This window comes from Leuresthes tenuis, unplaced genomic scaffold (genome assembly GCF_036924035.1).
Source record: "Leuresthes tenuis unplaced genomic scaffold, fLeuTen1.0.hap1 SCAF_12, whole genome shotgun sequence".
Taxonomy (NCBI): domain Eukaryota; kingdom Metazoa; phylum Chordata; class Actinopteri; order Atheriniformes; family Atherinopsidae; genus Leuresthes; species Leuresthes tenuis.
Window position 1 is genome coordinate 23,686,781 of NW_027325366.1, and position 20,683 is coordinate 23,707,463.

At 38.0% G+C, this 20,683-nt stretch overlaps 1 protein-coding gene across 3 annotated transcripts; it reads right to left on the minus strand.

Moving 5' to 3' along the window:
- Positions 1-28: 28 nt before the first annotated feature.
- bin1a (bridging integrator 1a) lies at positions 29-19,211 on the minus strand. Of its 3 annotated transcripts, XM_072397205.1 has the most exons (19): positions 18,881-19,211; positions 18,132-18,212; positions 17,893-17,947; positions 17,670-17,764; positions 16,512-16,607; positions 16,217-16,327; positions 16,037-16,129; positions 14,708-14,793; positions 14,475-14,550; positions 13,980-14,035; positions 11,698-11,742; positions 9,436-9,505; positions 8,997-9,119; positions 6,825-6,845; positions 3,816-4,202; positions 3,205-3,258; positions 2,836-2,910; positions 2,648-2,749; positions 29-2,521 (listed from the first exon to the last, which is right to left on the minus strand). In XM_072397205.1, the coding sequence occupies exons 1-19, from the start codon at positions 18,965-18,967 to the stop codon at positions 2,420-2,422; spliced, it is 1,815 nt and encodes a 604-aa protein (XP_072253306.1). In that variant the 5' UTR covers positions 18,968-19,211; the 3' UTR covers positions 29-2,419. The 3 variants fall into 3 exon arrangements, with proteins under 3 accessions (XP_072253306.1, XP_072253307.1, XP_072253308.1); XM_072397206.1 differs by lacking the exon at positions 11,698-11,742; XM_072397207.1 differs by lacking the exon at positions 3,816-4,202.
- Between the last annotated feature and the right edge of the window lie 1,472 nt (positions 19,212-20,683).

Below are 20,683 nucleotides of genomic sequence, written 5' to 3' on the forward strand. Positions count from 1 at the left end.
AACTCAAAGCAGACAGCAAACGGAGAGGTAGATTCTAAGTCATCTTTATTATTATTGATCAGTTAGTTACAGGATAAACCTTTTTCGTCACGTCCCATAGATCACTGCAGGAGACTGATCCATAAAGACGTTTATTGAACCAGACCCAGGTAAAACACTCCAATTTTTACACAAACTTTGGAAACAAAATGTGAGGGTGATCGATTTTCTCAAATGTGCAGGTTCTTACTCTCACATGTGATGCTTATTAAATACAAATGGAAAATAATGCACATCCAAAATGGCTAAAATACTGAAAACCATTAGAAAAGCTTTGCACCTGAGTCTGGTGACTTTAAAATTATCTCTATGAGTCTTGCCTCTTTTAGAATTAACTCAGTTTGGACCACGATACCTTGCAACATTTTGAGGCACGGCAGATGGGAAATCAGCAGTTATAATCAGAACTAATTTGAAAGAGAATAGTGGAAAACAAACAATATAACTGCCTTCCCTCTCACCACGAATAACCAGAAGAGAAAACAAAAGTAGTGAAATAAATTAATTAAAAATTGCAACTGCCTCAAAAGTGATCCAAGTATCATCGTCTTGAATTAAGGGTGTTCACACAACAGCACATGGAAAATCAGCATGCTCACAGTAACTCACATACAGATATGAATGTCTTCATAGAATATGTTTCTGTCATCACAGCTTGGCAAAATTACACTTATACACAACAAATGCACAATAACACCTGGAACCATAATACCAGCCAGTGGAAAAAGACCCTAAATGTTTGAACTGCTCCTGTACCATCAGAAAACCTTTCTGTGAAAAGAACAACCCTATCCCGTGGTAGGTGGTAGTATCATCCAATAACAATAGCCTATAGATAAAGATTTCTCAAACAGCTCATAAACGCACATACATATACACACATTCACACGCAACATTTTCTCACATGCTCATTACACATTAATAACTTAATGAGAATTGTGAATCTCTTTTAAGTCAGTGACTGAATGAATGACTGGGTTAGTTTTAACTATGCAGCTACGGTTAGAGCGGTAAACTTTACAGAAGTACAAAATACTCTGTAACATCCTCAGTTGGCAAATATGTCCACATAGTTATATTAGGCTATATGTAATCATTGCTTGGCAGAATACAAAAATAAAAGAAGTTGCTCTGGTGCATATTTTGAATCATCTGCATTGGAGTTCAGTGGTCTCCATGCAAACTCAGGGAACTATTCTTGACACATTTTTTTCCTTTTTATAATGAACAAGGCTGGCTCAGTTATATATTTGATTAGTGTTAGGGTGTTAACTATTATACTACCAGTAGCAGCTTTTCATTGATGTTGGCTAGCTTTAAAGCAAGCCTGGCTTATGCATATCAGGAATCCTTTGTGGAAAAAAGACCATGTCATGCAACTCCATACAACTTTAAGGAGTTAATTAAAAACCAGTGTTGACTAATGATAAAAATTGCCACATTTTCTTTACACTCTGTCAGACTTTGAGACCAGAAATTATTTTTATGTTGGATTCATTTCTGGTAACCATTTATCTATATATGCCTTTTTTTGGAGTTTACCAAAAAGGATCAACTACTTATGCCACCACAGACTCTAAACTAATACAACAACCAAGGGCCCATTGTCGACAATAAAAGTAGGGATAAAAGATGGCCTGGATATATCCTGAAGGCAATGTGTCTGGAGTAAGATCACCGGTCTTAGTTCTTCATCACTTTTTTTCTTTGATCTGCTTGAATGATTAGGCTTGTGTACCTTTACATAAGTTTTCTGAGATGAAGTTGCATGTTAGATCATGGCAAGATTCTTTAGGTATCCTGCTGGGTTAATATTTCTTTCTATTGTGAAGACTTTGATTAGAGAGTATTTTTTTCTGTTTGGTCAGCCTGTTGTTAGAACTTTTACCTTCTACTTTATGAGGCAGAGTTTAGGGCTTATATCTATATAAGGGTGTTCTGCTACACTTGGCATCAACTCAAGACCTCTTCATTGCTTTAACCAGTATAATGAGTCTCATTTCTTTTAAGATGAGACGTGACCAAGAATAAACCTTTTAAATGTATTTTCAGTTGTAGCCATTACACAGGTAAATCACCCCTCCATCTAACCCTGTATTACCAGGGCCATCTAATTGATTTCTCAAGTATGGAGAAACAGCAAAACAATGGGTCCTGTGAAATGGCTACATCTGAATACATAAATGTTTGCAGAAATCTATAGAAATGCAAAGATCCACAGTACAGCAGACTTTACAAAATGTACGATTTCATCCAGGGCTGTCACAGCTCTGCTCCTATGGCCAAAGTCCTTGTGAAGATACAGTATTGGGGCAAGAGAGGGGAAAGAGGATATAGGCAAGAGGAGTTGAGAAATAACAAAGGAAGGTGTCCTTCCCTTTCACAGCCTCTGAGTGAAGTTTTCAGGAAACACTCCTTTGGTGGCATTTTCTTTGTTTTGCTGCCAGTCATCTAGCTTCATTCCCATCAGCCAACCGTCATCCTAAATACACAAACATGCAAACAATGACACACAAATTTCAGTGCTTCTGTGACAGTACAGCCCAAAACTCTGTACTTTCTGTGTATGCGTGTCTGTGTGTGTGTCAATGAATTTATGCGCGCACACCTGTTCTTCAGCGTTCTCAAAGGGGACTACTAGCACCACATCACCAGCCTTCATCTCTAGTTCATCTGTGTCATTGGCAGCATAATCGTGCATCACCTGGAGCTTTTTTTCACATTAAAGTTAAGATTATTCATCTAAGAAATATTTCAGGACAACAATTATTTTTTTTATCCAGTTTCCTGTTTTACCTTGAACAGGAAGCCAGGGGGCATTTCTGCAGGTTCTGATGATTCCGTTGATTCTGATTCTGCTGCTGCAGGTGTCTGGGAGTGGGACACAAAAATGGTATAATTTGCTGAAAAGATTTGGATAGTGCAGTAATTAATCTTTTATAGACACTTACTAAGTGTAAGTGTCTATAAATAACCTGCAACATTAGATAGATGAAACAAGTGAGTACCCCTATTCTATATAGCGTATATATATATATATATATATATATATATATATATATACACATATATACATATACACACACACACACACACATATATATATATTGTAAAACACGCACTTTACTGGTTGCTGTGTGTTATTGAAGTCCCTCCCGCACTCACCTCCTCTGTCACTGCTTCTTCTACTGCAGGCGCAGCATCTACTGGAGACTCACCCTGAAAGCAGAAATGCCGGGGAATAATAAAAACAGTTGACAGAGTAAGGCAAGTGATAGACTGCTAAAAAGAGAAGAATATTGTGAAGAATGAAAGACATAGAAAGACAAGACAACATTGGACAAAAAGACAAGCTCAAAAGCCTAAACAGTAAAGTTCAAGATAAGACAGGCATGTTGAGTAGGTGACAAAATTAGATACTATTGCACAGTCATTATGAAGATAAAGCTTTGCAAAGCATACTTTGTGCATGGACTTGTGATTAGCAGAGATAGTGATTGACTGTGCACATTGAAAAGCAGATGTCACTATTCTTTTCTTGCCCTCTTCCATTTCTTTTCAGCCTACCTTCTTCACCACAATGGATGCATCCATGCTTTTGGTCCAGATGCATCCTAAATCTTTCCATGCCAAGATTTCTCAATCTTTCTACTTTATATGCATATTTTATCTATTAAGTTTCTGTGCACAACCCTTTGCTCAAATCCTCTCAAAGAGTCGATGCATTCACTATTATCATCCAGATGCATCTCCATTTTTTTTTTGTCTCTGGTTACCTGACCCTCCTCATTATCCAACACAGCAGCAGCTTGGGCAGTGTCCTCCTCAGCCACATCAGTTTGAGCCTCATCAGCAGGTGTTTCATCTGTGGCAGGCACCTCTGTAACTGCTTGGTCTTTGTCATCGGTCCAGTCTTCCTGGGCTTCAACCACCGGGTCGTACTGAGCCGGCTGGCTCCCATCATCCCCCCATCCCTCCTGGGTGGCAGCCACAGGGTCATAGCGAACTGGCTGGGTTCCGTCATCCCCCCAGTCCTCTGAGGCAGCTGCTATGGGGTCATAGCAGCTGTGAGGGGTACCATCATCCCCCCAGGCCTCTGTAGCAGCAGCAACAGGATCATAGTGTTGCTTGGTTTCTTCTTCCTGGGCACCACTGTCCTCAGGCTGAAGGGCAAGGGTCAGGTTTCAAGTAGTCAGAAGTCAAAATAAATGTTTTGCCCTATGGGTATTGTAAGGGCTTCATTAAATCAAATGGATGACTGAATATCAAGATAAAGAGGTAATATATAAGGGCTATAAGGAATGGATGAAATAGTTATCTAGTTCAATGGTTAATCTTCTCTTGGTAGTACAAGGGAAATTATAACTTTTGAAGACCACGTAGGGCTGTATGGCCAGTATATGAACACAACAGCAGGCTAAGGACCATTTTAAATATCTTTAAAAGCAATGATAGGAAATATATTGGGATTTTAAAGAAAAACTAAAGAGGAGAATGGGGGCTGTATCAAAACCCTGTTTCCAAATAAGTTGGTTTGCTGTTGAAAATATAAATAAAACATATGAAGTGTATGACATATGGCAATGATGTGCAAATCTTTTTAACCCTACACTGAATTTGAAATACTGTAGATAGCATATCAAATATTGAAACTTGAGAGTTTTCTGCTCATTCCTTTTCAATACCAGTAAAACATTTTTCAAAAAGTTCAGAAGTGGCACAAAACACGGAAGAAGAAAAGTTTACTTTTAAAATATGAATCTCTCTCAACTAATCATGTTTACTGGTAATAGAGCAGCAACGTGACCAAGTGGCTCAACAATAATGTCTCTAGAATTTGGAAGTTTCTTCACTTTTGGCTCAAAGTAAATTATTAAAGATTGATGCCATCCTGGGAGATATTGAATAAGATATTGTAAATAGAATACTGTATGACACAATTTAAAGTCCTTTAGGCAGGGCTGCCTAAGTTTAAGCTTAGATCAAGCTTGTTATCAGAGCACATTTTAAAAGCATCCTAAATGGAATGGGGGGGTATTAGGGTGCATAGGTATCTTCAACCACTGGAAACAATAAATCTGTAACAGTAAATCAATAAATGTCACAAAGGAGGCTGTGAACTGATCGGGTAGCTGTAATCCTATATCCAGCCATAGTGGAAAAATATTTAACTTTAAAAACTACGATCATTGTTGTTGACAAAGTTTTTATAGTCAGAAACAAAATATGTCACTTTTTCTTAAAATATATAACTGAACTCAAATTCAAATTGAGCATATGATGAACAAAAAAAACAGTTTCAATATTTGAAAAGCTACCTTTTTTCGTAAAATGGAAAGTTATTGTTATCATCTAATTTCAGACAGCTTTCCAACTTTCTTAGAAACATGGTTGTATGTCAACGTAGCAAGCAGAAGGCTCAAAATTTCATGTAGAAAAAAAAGAATCCAAGAGCTGATAAGTAAAGAGGTTAATACTTGAAATACTTGGGGTCAGTATATAGATGAGTTATTGAGGAGATGGCATCAAGAATTGCTCCAGTTTTAATTATCTGCATTATTTAAGGGGGAAATGCAGCAGCTCTGCAATGATGAGAAGTGCCATGAAAAGATGCTATGGAGGAGCAGCAGATGCCAGCCAGTCATCAGGATCACCATAATAACCATCAGACCCAAGAATACTGAGGTAGAAGTATTAACTTTTACAGAGAAGGTTCAGACAAAATCAAAAGACAGATGAAGATAGGGAAGGTTGGCAGTAGAGGGCAGACCACAATAACCTTTTCCCGTCAGAGGACTGATGTTTAAGTTTCTGGCTGTAGTTAGCAAGCATGGTTTGCAATCACCACGCCATGTTCAGATGGAAAAAGGAGCCTTTGTAAGAACAGTAGTGTCATTTCGTCTGAGCCCGCAGATATACCAGAGCTCCAAGAATGATGAGACACATCTCTCTTACAGTGGTAAGGATGAACAAAGGAGGTTCGTTTATGGTCAGCGTAGCTACGAGCAAGGGTTTGTTAGGCTGCCCACAAACCTTTCTTAGCTTACCAGTCACATCACTAACGTACGATCTATAGTGAACACAAGCAACTTCACTCAACTTTTATTACAAGACTGATCCATATGTGTTACATGTGAGCATGAAGACTGCATGTAAGGACTACATGTTCTGTCAATATAACATGTGAACACATGTGGATACGAGGGAAAACTAAAAAAAGGACACGGTTAATTCAGTTCCAGATGATTTGTGTACTTTTGTTTTTTTTTTAGTAGTCAGTGGTATCTTGCAATCAATCCTGAATGGGATTCAGTTCTACTTTATGCTGTATATTATCAATATACTGTAAAACTTGAATTTAAACTGCTCAGCATTTTATCATGAGTCACTAATCATATTGACTCAATATGTGAAATAGTGTCAATTTGGAACTGAATTGACTCAAGCTCATTCCCAAGTTCAATTTGTGTTGTACAGCAATATCTTCAGTGTTATGTTATCACATCAAGCACTGCAGACAAAGACAACACACAAACAGAATTGGGACACACAAATGAAAGAGATTTCTACACAGATAAGCTTGTTTATATATAAAAAAGCCATTACATAAAAAGCATTATGATTGTGTGGCCTGTGTAATGTCTAAATAAGTGGACAAAATTAATTAACTTATTTTAAACACAGTTTACAAAATGCTGATAAATATGGTAACCAAATAATATCTTTTACAATATATCTTTTTTTTTTACTTTTATATATTCTTAGAGGGAGAACGATGTGCTTACCCATGAGTCCCAGTTTGCAGGCTGTCGAAAAACAAATGAGGCAACAGAATAAGAAAAGCAGAATTCTCTTTAAAGTTTTGGTTTTTGTTTTCAATAAGGCACTTTCACTGCAGGCCCCATGCTCTAAACCTACAAGGCCATAGCACCAGATCTCCAGCAGAACAAGAGTAGAAGCCCAATTTGGTAAAATCTGAAGTGCAGAGGGACAAATGTTTAATGAGGTGGACTCTGTTGAATGCCTATTGCACTGAGTAACTTCAAACGGTTGAATGTTGTGTCTGAAAGATGCAAAAAATTTCATTTCTACACCCTTCAAACCCCATACGATCTCAGAGTTTATCATCCAAATATGCCTAGCCAAACTTTTCATGCTGATACTTTGTCAGGACCTTTTCCTTCACACTGGAATCTGCTGGGTCATATATTTATTTTTTTTCTAACTCTAACCAGGAATGTTAACCTTAGTAATTAACATTACCCAGTCTAAACTAAACCACTTTTGCTCAATAAACATAACAGCCAGAGACAACAAAAGTAAAACAGTAAAAGTAAAATAGAAACTCAAAGAGTTTCCTGTTCTGGTCTTACAGTGGATCCAAACTAGGTCAGGACAAAGGCCTCCATCAACCCTCCAACCTCCTGTAGATTTTATCACTTGATAATGTTGATGAAGCAAACACTTCAGCATATTGGTATAGCCTTTGCTCTCTGCAGCAGTACAATGACACGGTCGGTTTGTCACAGCACAGACGCCAAAGGAAGGAAACCTTGCATGTTTACAGAAAATTTAAATGCTAAATTCAATACCAGGAATGTCTCAATTTACCTTAATTTTCTAAATCCTCACAATGACGAAAAGGGAAATTTGTTTGCAGCTTCAATACAATAAAGCTGATGTGCTGGAAAGAGTGATTTCAGCTGCTTTTTAGAGTTTTCAAATTTAATTTACCTGAAGTGAGAGACCCTGAGCGCAAGCACTGAGCACAAGCAAAATGGGCACTAACTTTATGTACTCAATTGTTCTCTATTGCTGGTTTCGTTTCATACTGGACGTTCCATTTTCTTTCACAAGTTTTCTTCTGTCTCTTCTGTTTTGTGCAAAACATGTGTTGAGGCTGACCCATACATATAAAACCAAAGGAAAGCGCTAAAATGCTCCATCTTCAGCTTTAGATTAAGGATTTTCTCCTCACCTTCCAAACTAGTAATTTAGTGTTGAATATGTGCCAAAAAAAAAGAAAAGAAAATATACAGAACAGAAATACATTTTAGAATTTCAACACAGATGAATTTAAACAGCTTCCCAGTAATGTGAGCAATGTTTAAGTGTTCACTAAGATTCGTCTGGTCCTAAATAGAAATAAATAAGAGCTGAGCAGGGCTGTAGTCTGCAGTTCATGCCATGAGTGATCTGTGGATATAGTGCTGAAGCAGGAAAAGTGGTCACTAGAAGCAGGTTTCTACAGATCATCATGCCATCGTCCAGCACTGGTTCAGTAGTAGAAAGAGCAGTGCAGGCAACACTTCAAACTATGCCAAGCTTAACAAGCCATTTCATGTTGCATCCAGACTTATCAAGTTTTTTTCATTTTATTTAAATATTTGATATTTAAAGTCAACCAACTACACAAGCAGCACTATATTTTGTCATATGTTATAAGTTGTAAAACTTGATTTGGCTTTTGATCATTTGCTCGACATCTTTGTCTAAGGCAGTTCATGCTGCAGTGAAACAAAAAAAAAGTTCCAATAATATTACATTATATAATGAACTTCAGGCCTGTCTGAATAGAACATGAAATCTCTTGTGAAGACTGACATATCTTTCAGTAGAGGGTCTGTAGGATCTCTATGCTCATGCCATGAATCATCCACCTGGGTGGTTGTGGAGGCTTTGGTTGCAGCACTGAAAGAGTCCAGGTCCATATCCAACAGGCTGCTGACTGCAGGACTGTCAAACTGATAACAACAGGAACAGGAGTGTTCATTGGCTTACTGGGTTCAACAATGGGAGAAGGAATTAGGAGAATATAGAATAGCATAAAATAGAATAGAATAGAATAGAATAGAACTCTAGGATCTGGGATAGGCCAGAAGGGTTAAAGTTCTGATCTGAAAAAGAGAAAGTTAGAGACCTATTTCACAGTTCATGTACAGCAGATGCTCACTAACCTCTGTAGGGGAGGTGACACTGATATCAGGAGCCGCTGCAGCATCAAACAGGTTGATGATGTTCTCTGTTTTCAACTCCTTTGATGGGGTCACCTTTGGTGGAGGAGGCACTGCTGGTCTTAGCTAGAGTTCAGAAGATAAATATTGTCATGATGTTGCGTTACAAGCCAAATGATGCAGGTGGCTTCAATTTTATGAAACTGAATCTTATATTTTCCGTTTTAGTTTTATCTGAACATCAAAACTGGGTGTCTGTGTGTAAAATTTGATTCAATTTTAGTACATTGGTAAAAAAGGGAAGATTAGTTCATTAATAATAATAATTCAATTTCTTGGCTAACTGGAGAAAGCAAATAATACTACAAAAAATACAACAAATTATTGTGGCACAATTCTTCCAACTCTGAATAATAACTTCTGCAAGAGGACCTGAGTCTACCTTGGATGGAGATTTGGGGATTGGAGGTGGTCCTCCTGGTCTGAGAGTGTGGTTAGTTGCCTCTTTATCACTATGTGAATGACAGAGAAAGAAATGGAGAAGAAAAAGGGAAAATATACAGAATGTAGAGAAATTACTTGTCAATGTCAACAATGTCAGGGGAAAGTGCAGAAAAACATTGATGAGAGCCTGTACAAGCTAAAACATGATTAGAGAAAGTTTACAGGCCATGCACTATAAGGATTAAAGCAAAAGTTGGTACTGCAAGAGCTGTCATGCAAGAGAAGTGGTCCTGTCTTGCTTCTGTCCACCTTCACCCATGCAACCAGGCTTTATTTGTGCCTCCAATAAATCCTCATAAGCGAGCAATGTGAGAGGCATTCAAGTTCTGGCAAAATCAAACCCAGAGCTGTGGATAATTAAAGAGTAGAGCATACACCTGCATATCACACCTGGAACAGGCAATTTTTTTTCAATGGTGCCGTCAACTGGTTCCAAGAGGTATGGTTTTGGAAAGTCAAGCACTATATCACAGATTACCAAGGAGGCAAACTGGACAACTACATAGGACTGTAAAAAATATGTACATATGTATGTATTGGGTATGTTTCACACAGTCTCATCATCAAGAATGTGTGCAAGGCTCTTTGTGGATGACAATGTACCTAGTAGTTTGTTGTGGTTTCACCAATTTGTTCGCTGATCTAATCTCTATTCCAAGCAATTCCCCTCTTGATAAATGCCAGTCTACTGAAAAATATTTTTTTTTTAGTGAAGACTATGAGTTGTGCCTGCAGTTATCGTGTGAAGCCTGATATAAATAGCCCCTTAAGCCAGATAAAAAACACTTTTTTTAATCCATTCACTCATGGAGGCAACAAACTCCACTCTGCCTCTTCTAGTCACCTACTAGCATGTACAGTTGATTTCAGTTTGTAATTCAACCAACATTTCAGACCGACAAAGAGAAGTGAAGAGGCCATCATACATAATTAAAAGCAAGTAGGCTATATCAAGTGGTGCCTGGAGAGGATGGTATACTGTTTTTTACAATTGTTTTTTTTTAAAGCCTGTCCAGCCATGAATGAATTCCCTTTGCTATAAAATTGACTTATAGTGAGTACTTATAGTGAGACCCAAAAATGGTTTTAAGTATTATTTGCATATTGATGCATATATTCTATTACTTGACATCAGGTATAAGTAAGGTATACCCTGTGACTGAGGTGCCTGATCTGTAGGCTTGATTAGCAGTGCTCATTTGTGGAATACTTATCATTAGATACAGACTGACAGTCCTTCTGGGTCTGTAGTGACAGCAGCTGTTCCTGAGCACATCTGCACTGTAGCATATTCTGACCCTTTTATGGAAAATTCATAAAGAAATATTTGCTGCTAGTGTCAGAAATTGTTGCAGGTAGTACATCAAGGCAACAACACCAACAAACACCTTGGCTGTAACAAAACAGCTGTAGCCTACTCTAATGGCTTTGGAATATGAAAGTATTGTACATTTGTTGTTTTGTATGGAAATATTCATCATTACGGTATCATTTTACATTTTTAAGTTAAGGTGAATACTACTTCATTACCCAAGTTCAACCAAATTAGAGCTACACTGGGAAATAATAAGGTCCCAGCACACTTATTGTGTGATTATAAGTGGATCCTTCAGGGACCAAGTGTGTTGATATGTCTCTAATTTAGTCATAATTTTTCACAATGTAATTTTGTCACATGAGTGAATTCCTTTTCTTGTTCCTCCTGAGGTTTCTTCCTGGGAAAGGAGTATTACAATGAACAGTTTCCTTATGAGGTCAGTTTGGAGTTTGTTATCATGGTTTATTCAGTAAAATTGAATTAAGAAGATCTATTGCGGATGACTGCAGAAGGACTGATACAAAGACGTGCTAAAAATACGCTCCCTACCTCAAGATGAAAAGAAGTGCAAATTATCACTTTGATTTATGAATTCATGTCATTCAGGTCCCGATTAGGGGGAGGCGAGACACCTTGTTGCAGTTCTCTTATGTAACAGTCTTGTCTGGTGCAGCAATAAGGACATGCAGGTTTGTTCAACTCTTTTATACCTGCAGCTCTGAGCACACAACTCTCTGATGTGTCTGTAAAATCACTTGCACAACCAAGCACTGGTTCCCACATCTGCAGACTGACTGACATAAGACAGCTGGACAGACATGTCAGTTTGGACAGACAGATAAGAGTTGTGTCACCGTGATTACCACAGTTGCTGCCAATTACCTCCTGATTGCTCCTGACGATGAAGCGCCACGGTTACCTGTCTTTCTGAAAGGGGAGGTTAAGGGGTGGCTCCAGGTTAATGCTTGCAATTCCTGTTGCTTACAATACTTCATATATGTAGTGCTGTGATCTATGAATACAATTTTTTCCCATTGAATCAGGAAGAAAAAACTCTAAAATGAATGTATGAATTGGTCAAACTATGTTTTAGAATACTGTAAAATCTAAAACTCAAGTTAACTGTTAATCTTGTGCAACAGAAATTACAACCCCAATTCCAAAAAAAAGTTGAGATGCTGTGTAAAATTTAAAAAAACCCAGAACACGATGGTTTGCAAATCTTGTAAATCAATATTTCATTCACAATAGAACAGAAAACAAATCAAATGTTGAAATTTAGACATTTTACTAATAACTAGTAAACAGTACTTCTGTTTCTGGAAAAAAAAGTAGGGAAATCAAAGGGTTCTAAAAAGAAACAGCGAGAAGAACATGTTGCAACTAATAAATTAATTGTTAACAGCTTGGTAACATTACTGTGTATTTTAGAGAGGTAAAGTCTCTCAGAAGGAAAGATGGGCAGATGTTCATCAATCTGCAAAAAACTGTGTCTACAAATTGTGGAGTAATGATCCTCAGTATATATTGGTGAAGACTTTGAATATTCCCTCATCTACAGTACATAATTCATCAAAAGATTCAGAGAATCTGGTGACATCTCTGTGCACAAGGGCCATGTCCAACAATCAATACTGTAACTGATGTCTGTGATCTTTGGGCCCTCAGGCAGCACTGCAATTAAAAAGAAAAATGATTCTGTCATGGACATCACTGCATGGGCTCTGAAACCCTTCCAGAAATCATTGTTTGTGAGCACAGTTCACAGTGCCATCCAAAAGCAGGTTAAAGCTATATAATGCAAAGTAGCTTTATGTTTACATGATCCAGAAACAATGACGTCTTCCCAAAGCCCATTAAAGTAAACAGAGGCAAAATGGAGAACTGTTCTGTGGTCAGAAGAATCAGAATTTGTAATCCTTTTTGGAAATCATGGACACTGCATCCCCTAGACTAAGAGAAGAGGGATCATCCAACTTACTACAGCATTCAGTTCAAAAGCCTGCTTCTCTAATAGTATGGGAATGCATTAGTCTATGGAACTGGAAATATGTACACCTGGAAAGCTACAGACAATGGAAGTCCTTGTATATTTCAGCAAAACAATACTAAACTGGATATTGCAGCTGTTCAAACAACATGGGTTCATAGTAGAGGAGTACAGGTGCTGGACTGGCCTGGCCTGGCTGTAGTCCATCCCTTTCACCAACTGAAAACTTTTGGCACATAATGAAACTCAAAATACGACAAAGAGGACCCAGTACTGTTAAGCAGCTAGAATCATGTGTCAGGCAAGAATGGGACAACATTCTTCCAACTGGCCTCCTCAGTTACCTGTAGTTTACAGACTAATGTTAAAAGAAGAGAAGATGCTACACATTCGCAAACATGGCCAAACTTTTTTAGCCTCTACCATCAAATTTAAGATGAGTTAATATCTTTAATAAAATAATAGAACAAATGTTTGACTTAAGATATTTGATATCATTTATAAGTTCTATTGTGAAAAATTTTGGTTTTGTGAGATTTGCAAAGCGACACTGCATCTAAAACATTTAGGGATTGAGGTTGTGAATGCAACAAAAGAATTTCTAGAGCTTTCTATGTGGCTCCTGAAAATAATCACACTAACGTTCTGTGGCTTATTTGTCCCATTATGGCCCTTATGGGATAGAATGAAAGTATTTTCTTAAAAAGTAAACATAGAAGCAGTAGAATAGTGAAATATATGAAAAGTAACCTCTAACTTCTGCACACTGCGTTAATCGAGCATGATGAAATATGTGCTCCAGATGCTCAAATATTCAAGATACATTTTTGGCTAACTGCAAGGAGCACCAGACTTACAACATAGCAATTATTTATTCTGCTGTGTAAGGTGACCAACACAGTAATGAATTGATGAAGATTAGCAATCTAAATTGATCTAAATCAGCTGTTTCAAGTAAAAAAAAAAAATTATCTAAAACTGAGGTCACCACGTTTTTACTTTGAGTAAATTTATCAAAACATGAAAACCTTCAGTGAGTCTCGATAAAACCTAAACCTTGAGAGTGAAAGAATTTGAAATGTACATTCTTTTCTTATGACTGATTTGTGACTTATGCAACCAATAAAAGCCACTCAGAAATTTAGGTTTTTATTGATGCTTATTGCTCACTTACGTGCTTGTGTCCGTGCTGTCTAGCTTCTCCAAGACATCATACAAATCCTGATCCAGCTACAAAGATCAGAAGACAGACTGTGAATTCTTGCACTGAAAACAAAAAGGCAGTTAATTCTCCTAACACTCCCACTTATTATATCAGTTCAAATTATATTGTTTGCTATATGTTGTTTTTTTTATATATATACAAGGACCATTGCATGATGCTTTTCCCCTCCTGCTTTGTATTCTTATTATTGTTCTGCTGAGTTGAACTTCTATGGCCTCATAGAATTATCACAACAATATAAAGACAGCATTTCCATCTGTTAAGCTAAGAAAATATTACAGGGGATAATCTACCTGTAGTTAGTTAAAATGTCAGTCTGTGCTGATCCTGTGACTGCCACTGTCTGGCACTGTCTACTTTTTCCATGACCTGTCATCTGATATACTGTCAGTAACCAAATCTAGTTCTGTATCTTTATCCCGGAGGTCTATAGAAAGTTCTTACCCGACCGATTTCCTTGTGAAACTTCTCCTCAAAACCAGCCAAACTCTGGAAGGTGCTGACATAAAACCCAACACGACTAGAGAGGGTACAAAGCACAGAGAGAAAGCTCTGACCAGACTGCAATTACTAATTACACTTAATTTAATGACCCCCAAGGGTAAATGTAGCACCGATGTACAGTAATTGAATTGTACACATCCTAATATGCACTAATATGCTCATAGAATACACACCTGTTCCAGAGAGACGGTAACTCCTCTTGCAAGTCTATATTAATCTCCTCAAACACCTTTTGGGCTCTTTCCAACTCCTCCTCAGCCTGAAATCCACACGTAAACACACACATATAAAATGTGTTATAATGCATTAGTGATTATTCCTAAGTGTGTGTTTGTCTGATAGCGCAACTCAGGTCAACTCGTCTTTATTTATGCAGCACTCAAGTACAACCCTAAGGGCTTTACACAGAATTTAAATTAAAAAAGAAAATATATGAACGGATAAAGGAAAACAGGAAGGAGTAAAGATTCAGACACTTCTAAAACTATTTTAAAAAAAGCAGTAATATAATATAAAAAGAGAAAGGTTGAAAACTTAAAACTAACATATCAAAACAAGTAGTGTACAAACAGATCAATTACAGATAAAAAATAAGCCATGTCAGCATTTTGTACACAAACCGGGGGTTTGATGCACAGGAGAAGGGCCTCAAAACTAAAAGCTCTGCCTGCTATTATAGGCTGAAGACTGGGCTGCATTACCAGACAAGACTAGATATGATGAATGTATGGACCACTTTGGGACAAGATACTCGAGACTATGATAAAACTATGTCGTTGAAAGAAAGCTGCTCCAGAGACCTGCTTGTTATGTAAACGGAAATGATAAAACTGGTCAAAAAGTCAATGTGGTGTCACCCAGAGATAATGATTGACCAGAGAATTAGAGCTAAAAACAATTAATTTTGGTTTTGCCTGGACTTAAAAGTAGAATAATATAGGTTCTTTAGGACTTATTTTCCTTGAGACAAACTAACTTCATTAACTGATAAGTTTGCTCTGTCTTCAAAGTTGAATAGAGCAGGGTATCTTCAGCATAACAGTGGGAATGTTTTTTTTTTCTAATCAAACTGCTCAAATGTACATAAGAAGTACAGAATTGGTCTCAGTACAGATTCATTTGCAACACGAGAAATAACTGGTGTGTGACACATCATTGACAACAACAAACTGTAATCTTTTCGTTAAAAGTTACTTAAATGACTAATGACTGCTAATAAATTATATGAATACGTCTGGTTGTGCAAGAGCTCTGCAACTTCTGAAAACAGCTCATCATAATTTAGCTACAGTTGTTTTGTTGTTGTCGCTAACATTTTGCCTTATGGGGATAATCAACAGCAGTTCAACAACTGATCAACAGTATTGTGACAGAAAACGGGGAGAGTAGTGGTAAATAGTGATGACATGAAAATATATTTCCCCAAAAGGTTCAGCCTTAAGACATCTTTGACCACTGAACTACCATAATAATGCTTATTAATACATCCTTGAAGATGGTACCTGACTCCTGGAAAGGCTGCTCTGGGCAACATTGTGTGCAGACAGGATACCCTGAGCCCAGCCTGGAGTGGCCCTTTCCAACAAGGATGAAGGCTAGAAAATAGAGAACAAATCAACTTAACACTTGTTTGATTAGCCTATTTGAATGTTAATACATACAACAAGTCTTATTTGTTTTACCTTGGTAATTTTAATCCCTCCATCCTTTTTCTTGCTCTTGTGTGTAGCAGCATAGTTATGTCTGGCACTGTCAAAATCGACCAGCTTCCTGTCCCTCTTAGCAATGCGAGCCTGAGCAGAGAGACAATAGCAGAATTTATGTGTTAAATGCAATGAAATACAGATGGCGTTTTATCATTAAAACGACAGCAATATCACAATTTACAGTATTATATAGATAGAAGCCTGGAAGCTACAGCCTCTGCACCTAATGCTACTAATCCTTGGGTGACATCATAACCACCACAGAGCTTACCTTGATATCAGGAAACTGGCCCAGGTAAGTATCCATGGAGATTAGAGCATGATCAACCAACTTCTGGTGGTAATCAGTCCAAAGCACATCACAGTCCTGCAGCATGGATGGACACACACAATCAGGCACAATCCCACAACATATACAGTTGGAGGACAGACAAAGCTAATGGCTTGTAGTGCATGTTTTGTATTGTAGCACTACTCTTTATGAAAATATTTCTCCATAACTTTGATTAGCGCAATTCCAATTGCTTTGTTGCTCTGCCTTTGCTTGCAATTTTGTGTCTATGATCAAACCAAATACCTTTTAACTGATAGATTAATTGCTGTGTTATTATGCTAATTTTTTTTCTAATAAAGCCTATAGTTAGTGCTGATCCAGGTGACCCTATTGCTGCAATAGGCCAAGGCTGTTGAGGGACCTCCCATGAACACCTCTCTTCTCTTTGACCTTCTGGGACTTTCTAACACGCAGTACTGTTTAGTTGACAATACTCCAATACTCAACTAACTTTGAAACTTTTCCTGTAGTTTGTGCTTTCTCTACCTGCTCTCTATCTCTCCCACTGTTAATCTTTTTGCAGGCTTCTCGGGATATTCAGCCTTATCTGATATGGAGCTTTTAGGCTGTTTTTATGTTGTTTCTCACTGTAATCCTTTTAATCTTCCCTTCCTCTCACCCCAAATGAGGACAGACACCTTATCCAGATCTTGATCTGTCAGAGTTTTTCTGTCAGTTTTTCCAACCTACTGTTACCAAGTGCTTGCTCAAAGCAGAAACCGCTGGGTTTCTCTCTATCATATTATAAAGTCCTGACCTTGTAAGATGCTGTAAAATTAAAGATATTACACTTTCATACAGTTTAAATAAAACTGAATTGACTTAACATTTAACATGCCAACTGAAAGCTTTTTAAACATACAATAAGATATAGCATTTGCAGGAGCAATAATATTCAAGCCTCTGCCACTCTCATCATGCACTCTCACACACAGGCTCATGCAGCTGTGCATACCTCACAATAACTACAGCGCTCTGCATGCGCTCACTCAACTAATGTTTTGTGGGATTTGACCTCTAAAGGAAAGCAGAATTCTCTTGACACTCAAACCCACGAACCATGTTTTAAATACATCAGTAAAAAGCATTTCTGACCTCCACAATGGAATCCACCTCGTCCTTGCCGTACCAGTCTGGCTCATACATGTCAGCTAGACATGCTTGCACGTTCTTGGAAGACTCATGCATGGCTGGGAAAGGAAATTTTTAAAAAAACACAGTCACATTAGTTAAAGTGCAATTTTTTGCATTCACAGCTGTGTGTGCCTACATCTGCTGCTTAAATGCATGTGTGTGTCTGCCAGTTAGAATGTGCTACCTTTAACTGCCTCCAGATATGCTCTTAGGTCCCTCTGGAGTTTGCTGCCTTCGGTCTGTGATTGAAACACAATATATGAGACTCATCAAAGGGCAATATCGAACACAGTGGGTCCAAATTAAACAGTCAGACAGCTACAGTACTTCTTAAGGCTTTGCAGTAATTCAACATCTGGTCAATAGCCTTATTGATTTCTTGACAAATAGTAAAATATGAAGAAAATGTGTCCCTGGGCTCACATATTGTTTGTTGAAGTTAATAACTCCTTCCTCAAAGGCAACATCTTTGGTCTCATCTGCTTTACCCAACTTCTGTAGAACCTGTCAGTCAAACAAATGATAAAAAAAAGATTCATCACTGAACAATGAACATATACGAATAATGTATTGAACTCATGCTTTGTCTTCAGATTCAAACAAGACCTCTTTGCACAAAGGAGGGCATTAACTTGTTCCAAAAGCAGTGCAATCCAGAACATGATACATACATTTTCTCGTTTAATCAATTTATGATAACTGATGAACGAACAGCGCCCCCTCACAATTATTAAGCGCAACGTGTAGTCGTTTGAACGCATAGGCCTCTAATCTATCACTTATTGCAGTATAGGGTTGTTTCATGCTTGACTTGAAATATCAAGTACAAGAGAGGAAGCTTTTGCCAATCGGTCTAAAAAACACTAATTTCTCTGTTTAGACAGAGATACAGATAAACTGAAATATCCCAGAAACATCAGTCGTGTGCTCGAATGTCAGTGGACATACCCTGTATAACAATGCAGTGTAGACGTGTCTGCTGTGGGAAAATATCTAAAAGAAGTATGTATCTTAACGAGGCATCCACACAGCATCCGCGCTCTTATTATGATGGTGCCGTGATGCGACACTGCGCCTGAGCGGAGGATGCGGCACTGCTGCTCCGCGGCGCGTACAGGCCTGAAACGTACAGTCATTTACCTCACACTAACATGCACCGAGGCAGCTCTTACCTTCTCCTGAGCTCTGGTTAGCTTTTTCTGAACGTTGCTGGCCACTTTCCCGGCGGTCAGCCCCTTCCCCAAATTCAGCTCAGCCATTTTGTAGCGTAGATAAGTCTTTGGACGCGGGAGGGAAGGAAATAAAAGCACTAACGATCGGTTGGACCGCTACGGTGACCGTTGAGGCAAATGCATCAATGTCCAATGAGGAAATATTGATAATAAACGCAATGATGTGATATTGTCGTGAATCTATAGGATGATGAGTCTATGTGTGAAAAGCTAGGCTGTATTCACTAATATTGGGCTTCTGTATGCGCGCGCGCGTCCCTGACAGCGGAGGAGGATGCTGAGAGGTGATCTTAAAGAGACAGATGCTCTCACATTTGTACGTCCGCACAGGAGAGCTGAACAACTTGCGCAACAGAACAATCGTCCACGTTAAACTGCAACTAAACGATGGCATCTACACTTTTTTGGACTAATCTTCATTTCTACCTTAAATTTGGCCTCTGAGGGTTATCATGAGGACAAGTATACAATTTTATACTTAACAGAGCAAAGTGATAGGAAACTTCTTTCCCAGCGAGCCCGGTAATAACGTTTCAAAACTGTCGAAACCGAGATTATTGCGTAACATGTGCGGTATCGCAAGTTCGCTCTCTGGAGTGATTTAAAAACAGTTCAGGAAAAAAAGAAACAAAGAAAAACTTACTGAAAGAGAAACAATAACAATAATAATGTTTCAGGATGCTATATCTGACAATATTGCTCAGATAACAGATTGAAATTAAATTAGGATGGAGTTCAGTCAAATTGAACATTTTAGTAATAAAAATGCTGCATAGTTCCAAACATTTTTTTTCATGTTATTATCTAAATAAATTTTCGGCAGGCTGATAGGAATGTTCCACCAAATGTACTGGTCAGAGAAATGCCAGTCCCAACACAATCTGACCGGGCAGCCACCTCTCAAATCGGGTCAAGGTAGAAACAGGTTCACCACCACAGACCAAGATTTAGCTGATGTTTGGAACATGTTTGGTTCCGAAATAAAGGCTAACTACGCTCCAGGAGGGGGCGCAATTAGCATATTCCTTGTGTCGGTATTAATACACTCTATCTTCATTGCTTCGAGCAAGCTCATTTGCTTTTTAAAATGTTTTCTTTTCCTCTTTTTTCCTCTTTTTTTTCTTTTTGGATGAATGTCTTGCAAGGGTCAAGAAACTGTCTGAGACTCTGCAGACGTACACACAGATACAGATATATGAGAGATGGTATCAGGGAATTAACATAGAACAGTTCTATTAAAATTAATTCAGATGTTTGAATATTCTTGCTATAGGGCTGACTTTTTGCTCTCATAGTCATCAGATGAATAAAATAAAAAGATCACAACAGCATCTTTCGGCTTTCTCTGATACAGGTGGTTGAGACTGACATGGAGCTCTCCGAGGTCCTGAACTAACACTGAAGGGACCAACGGGCAACAAAGCGGGGGAATCTCGAATTAATATTATTTTTGCGTTTTCCATAATGTGAAGGTAATTTTATCTGTGTTGCATAACAAAACATGACAGAGTTGATTTAAGAAAGATGAGACGAAAATGCTGTGTGAATGTTCGTTTCAGAGGGAGTTATCACACATTATAGTTTTCTATGTCGCAGTGAACCCAACAACAAAGAAACCTTCCTGTTAGATGCCAAAAGATAAATGTTTTTGTCCACAAATGTATTCATTTTCCTATTTTTCTAATTAACCAGAAATGTGTCAGAATTTCCCACTATACTATTTTATTACAGACCCGTCGCATT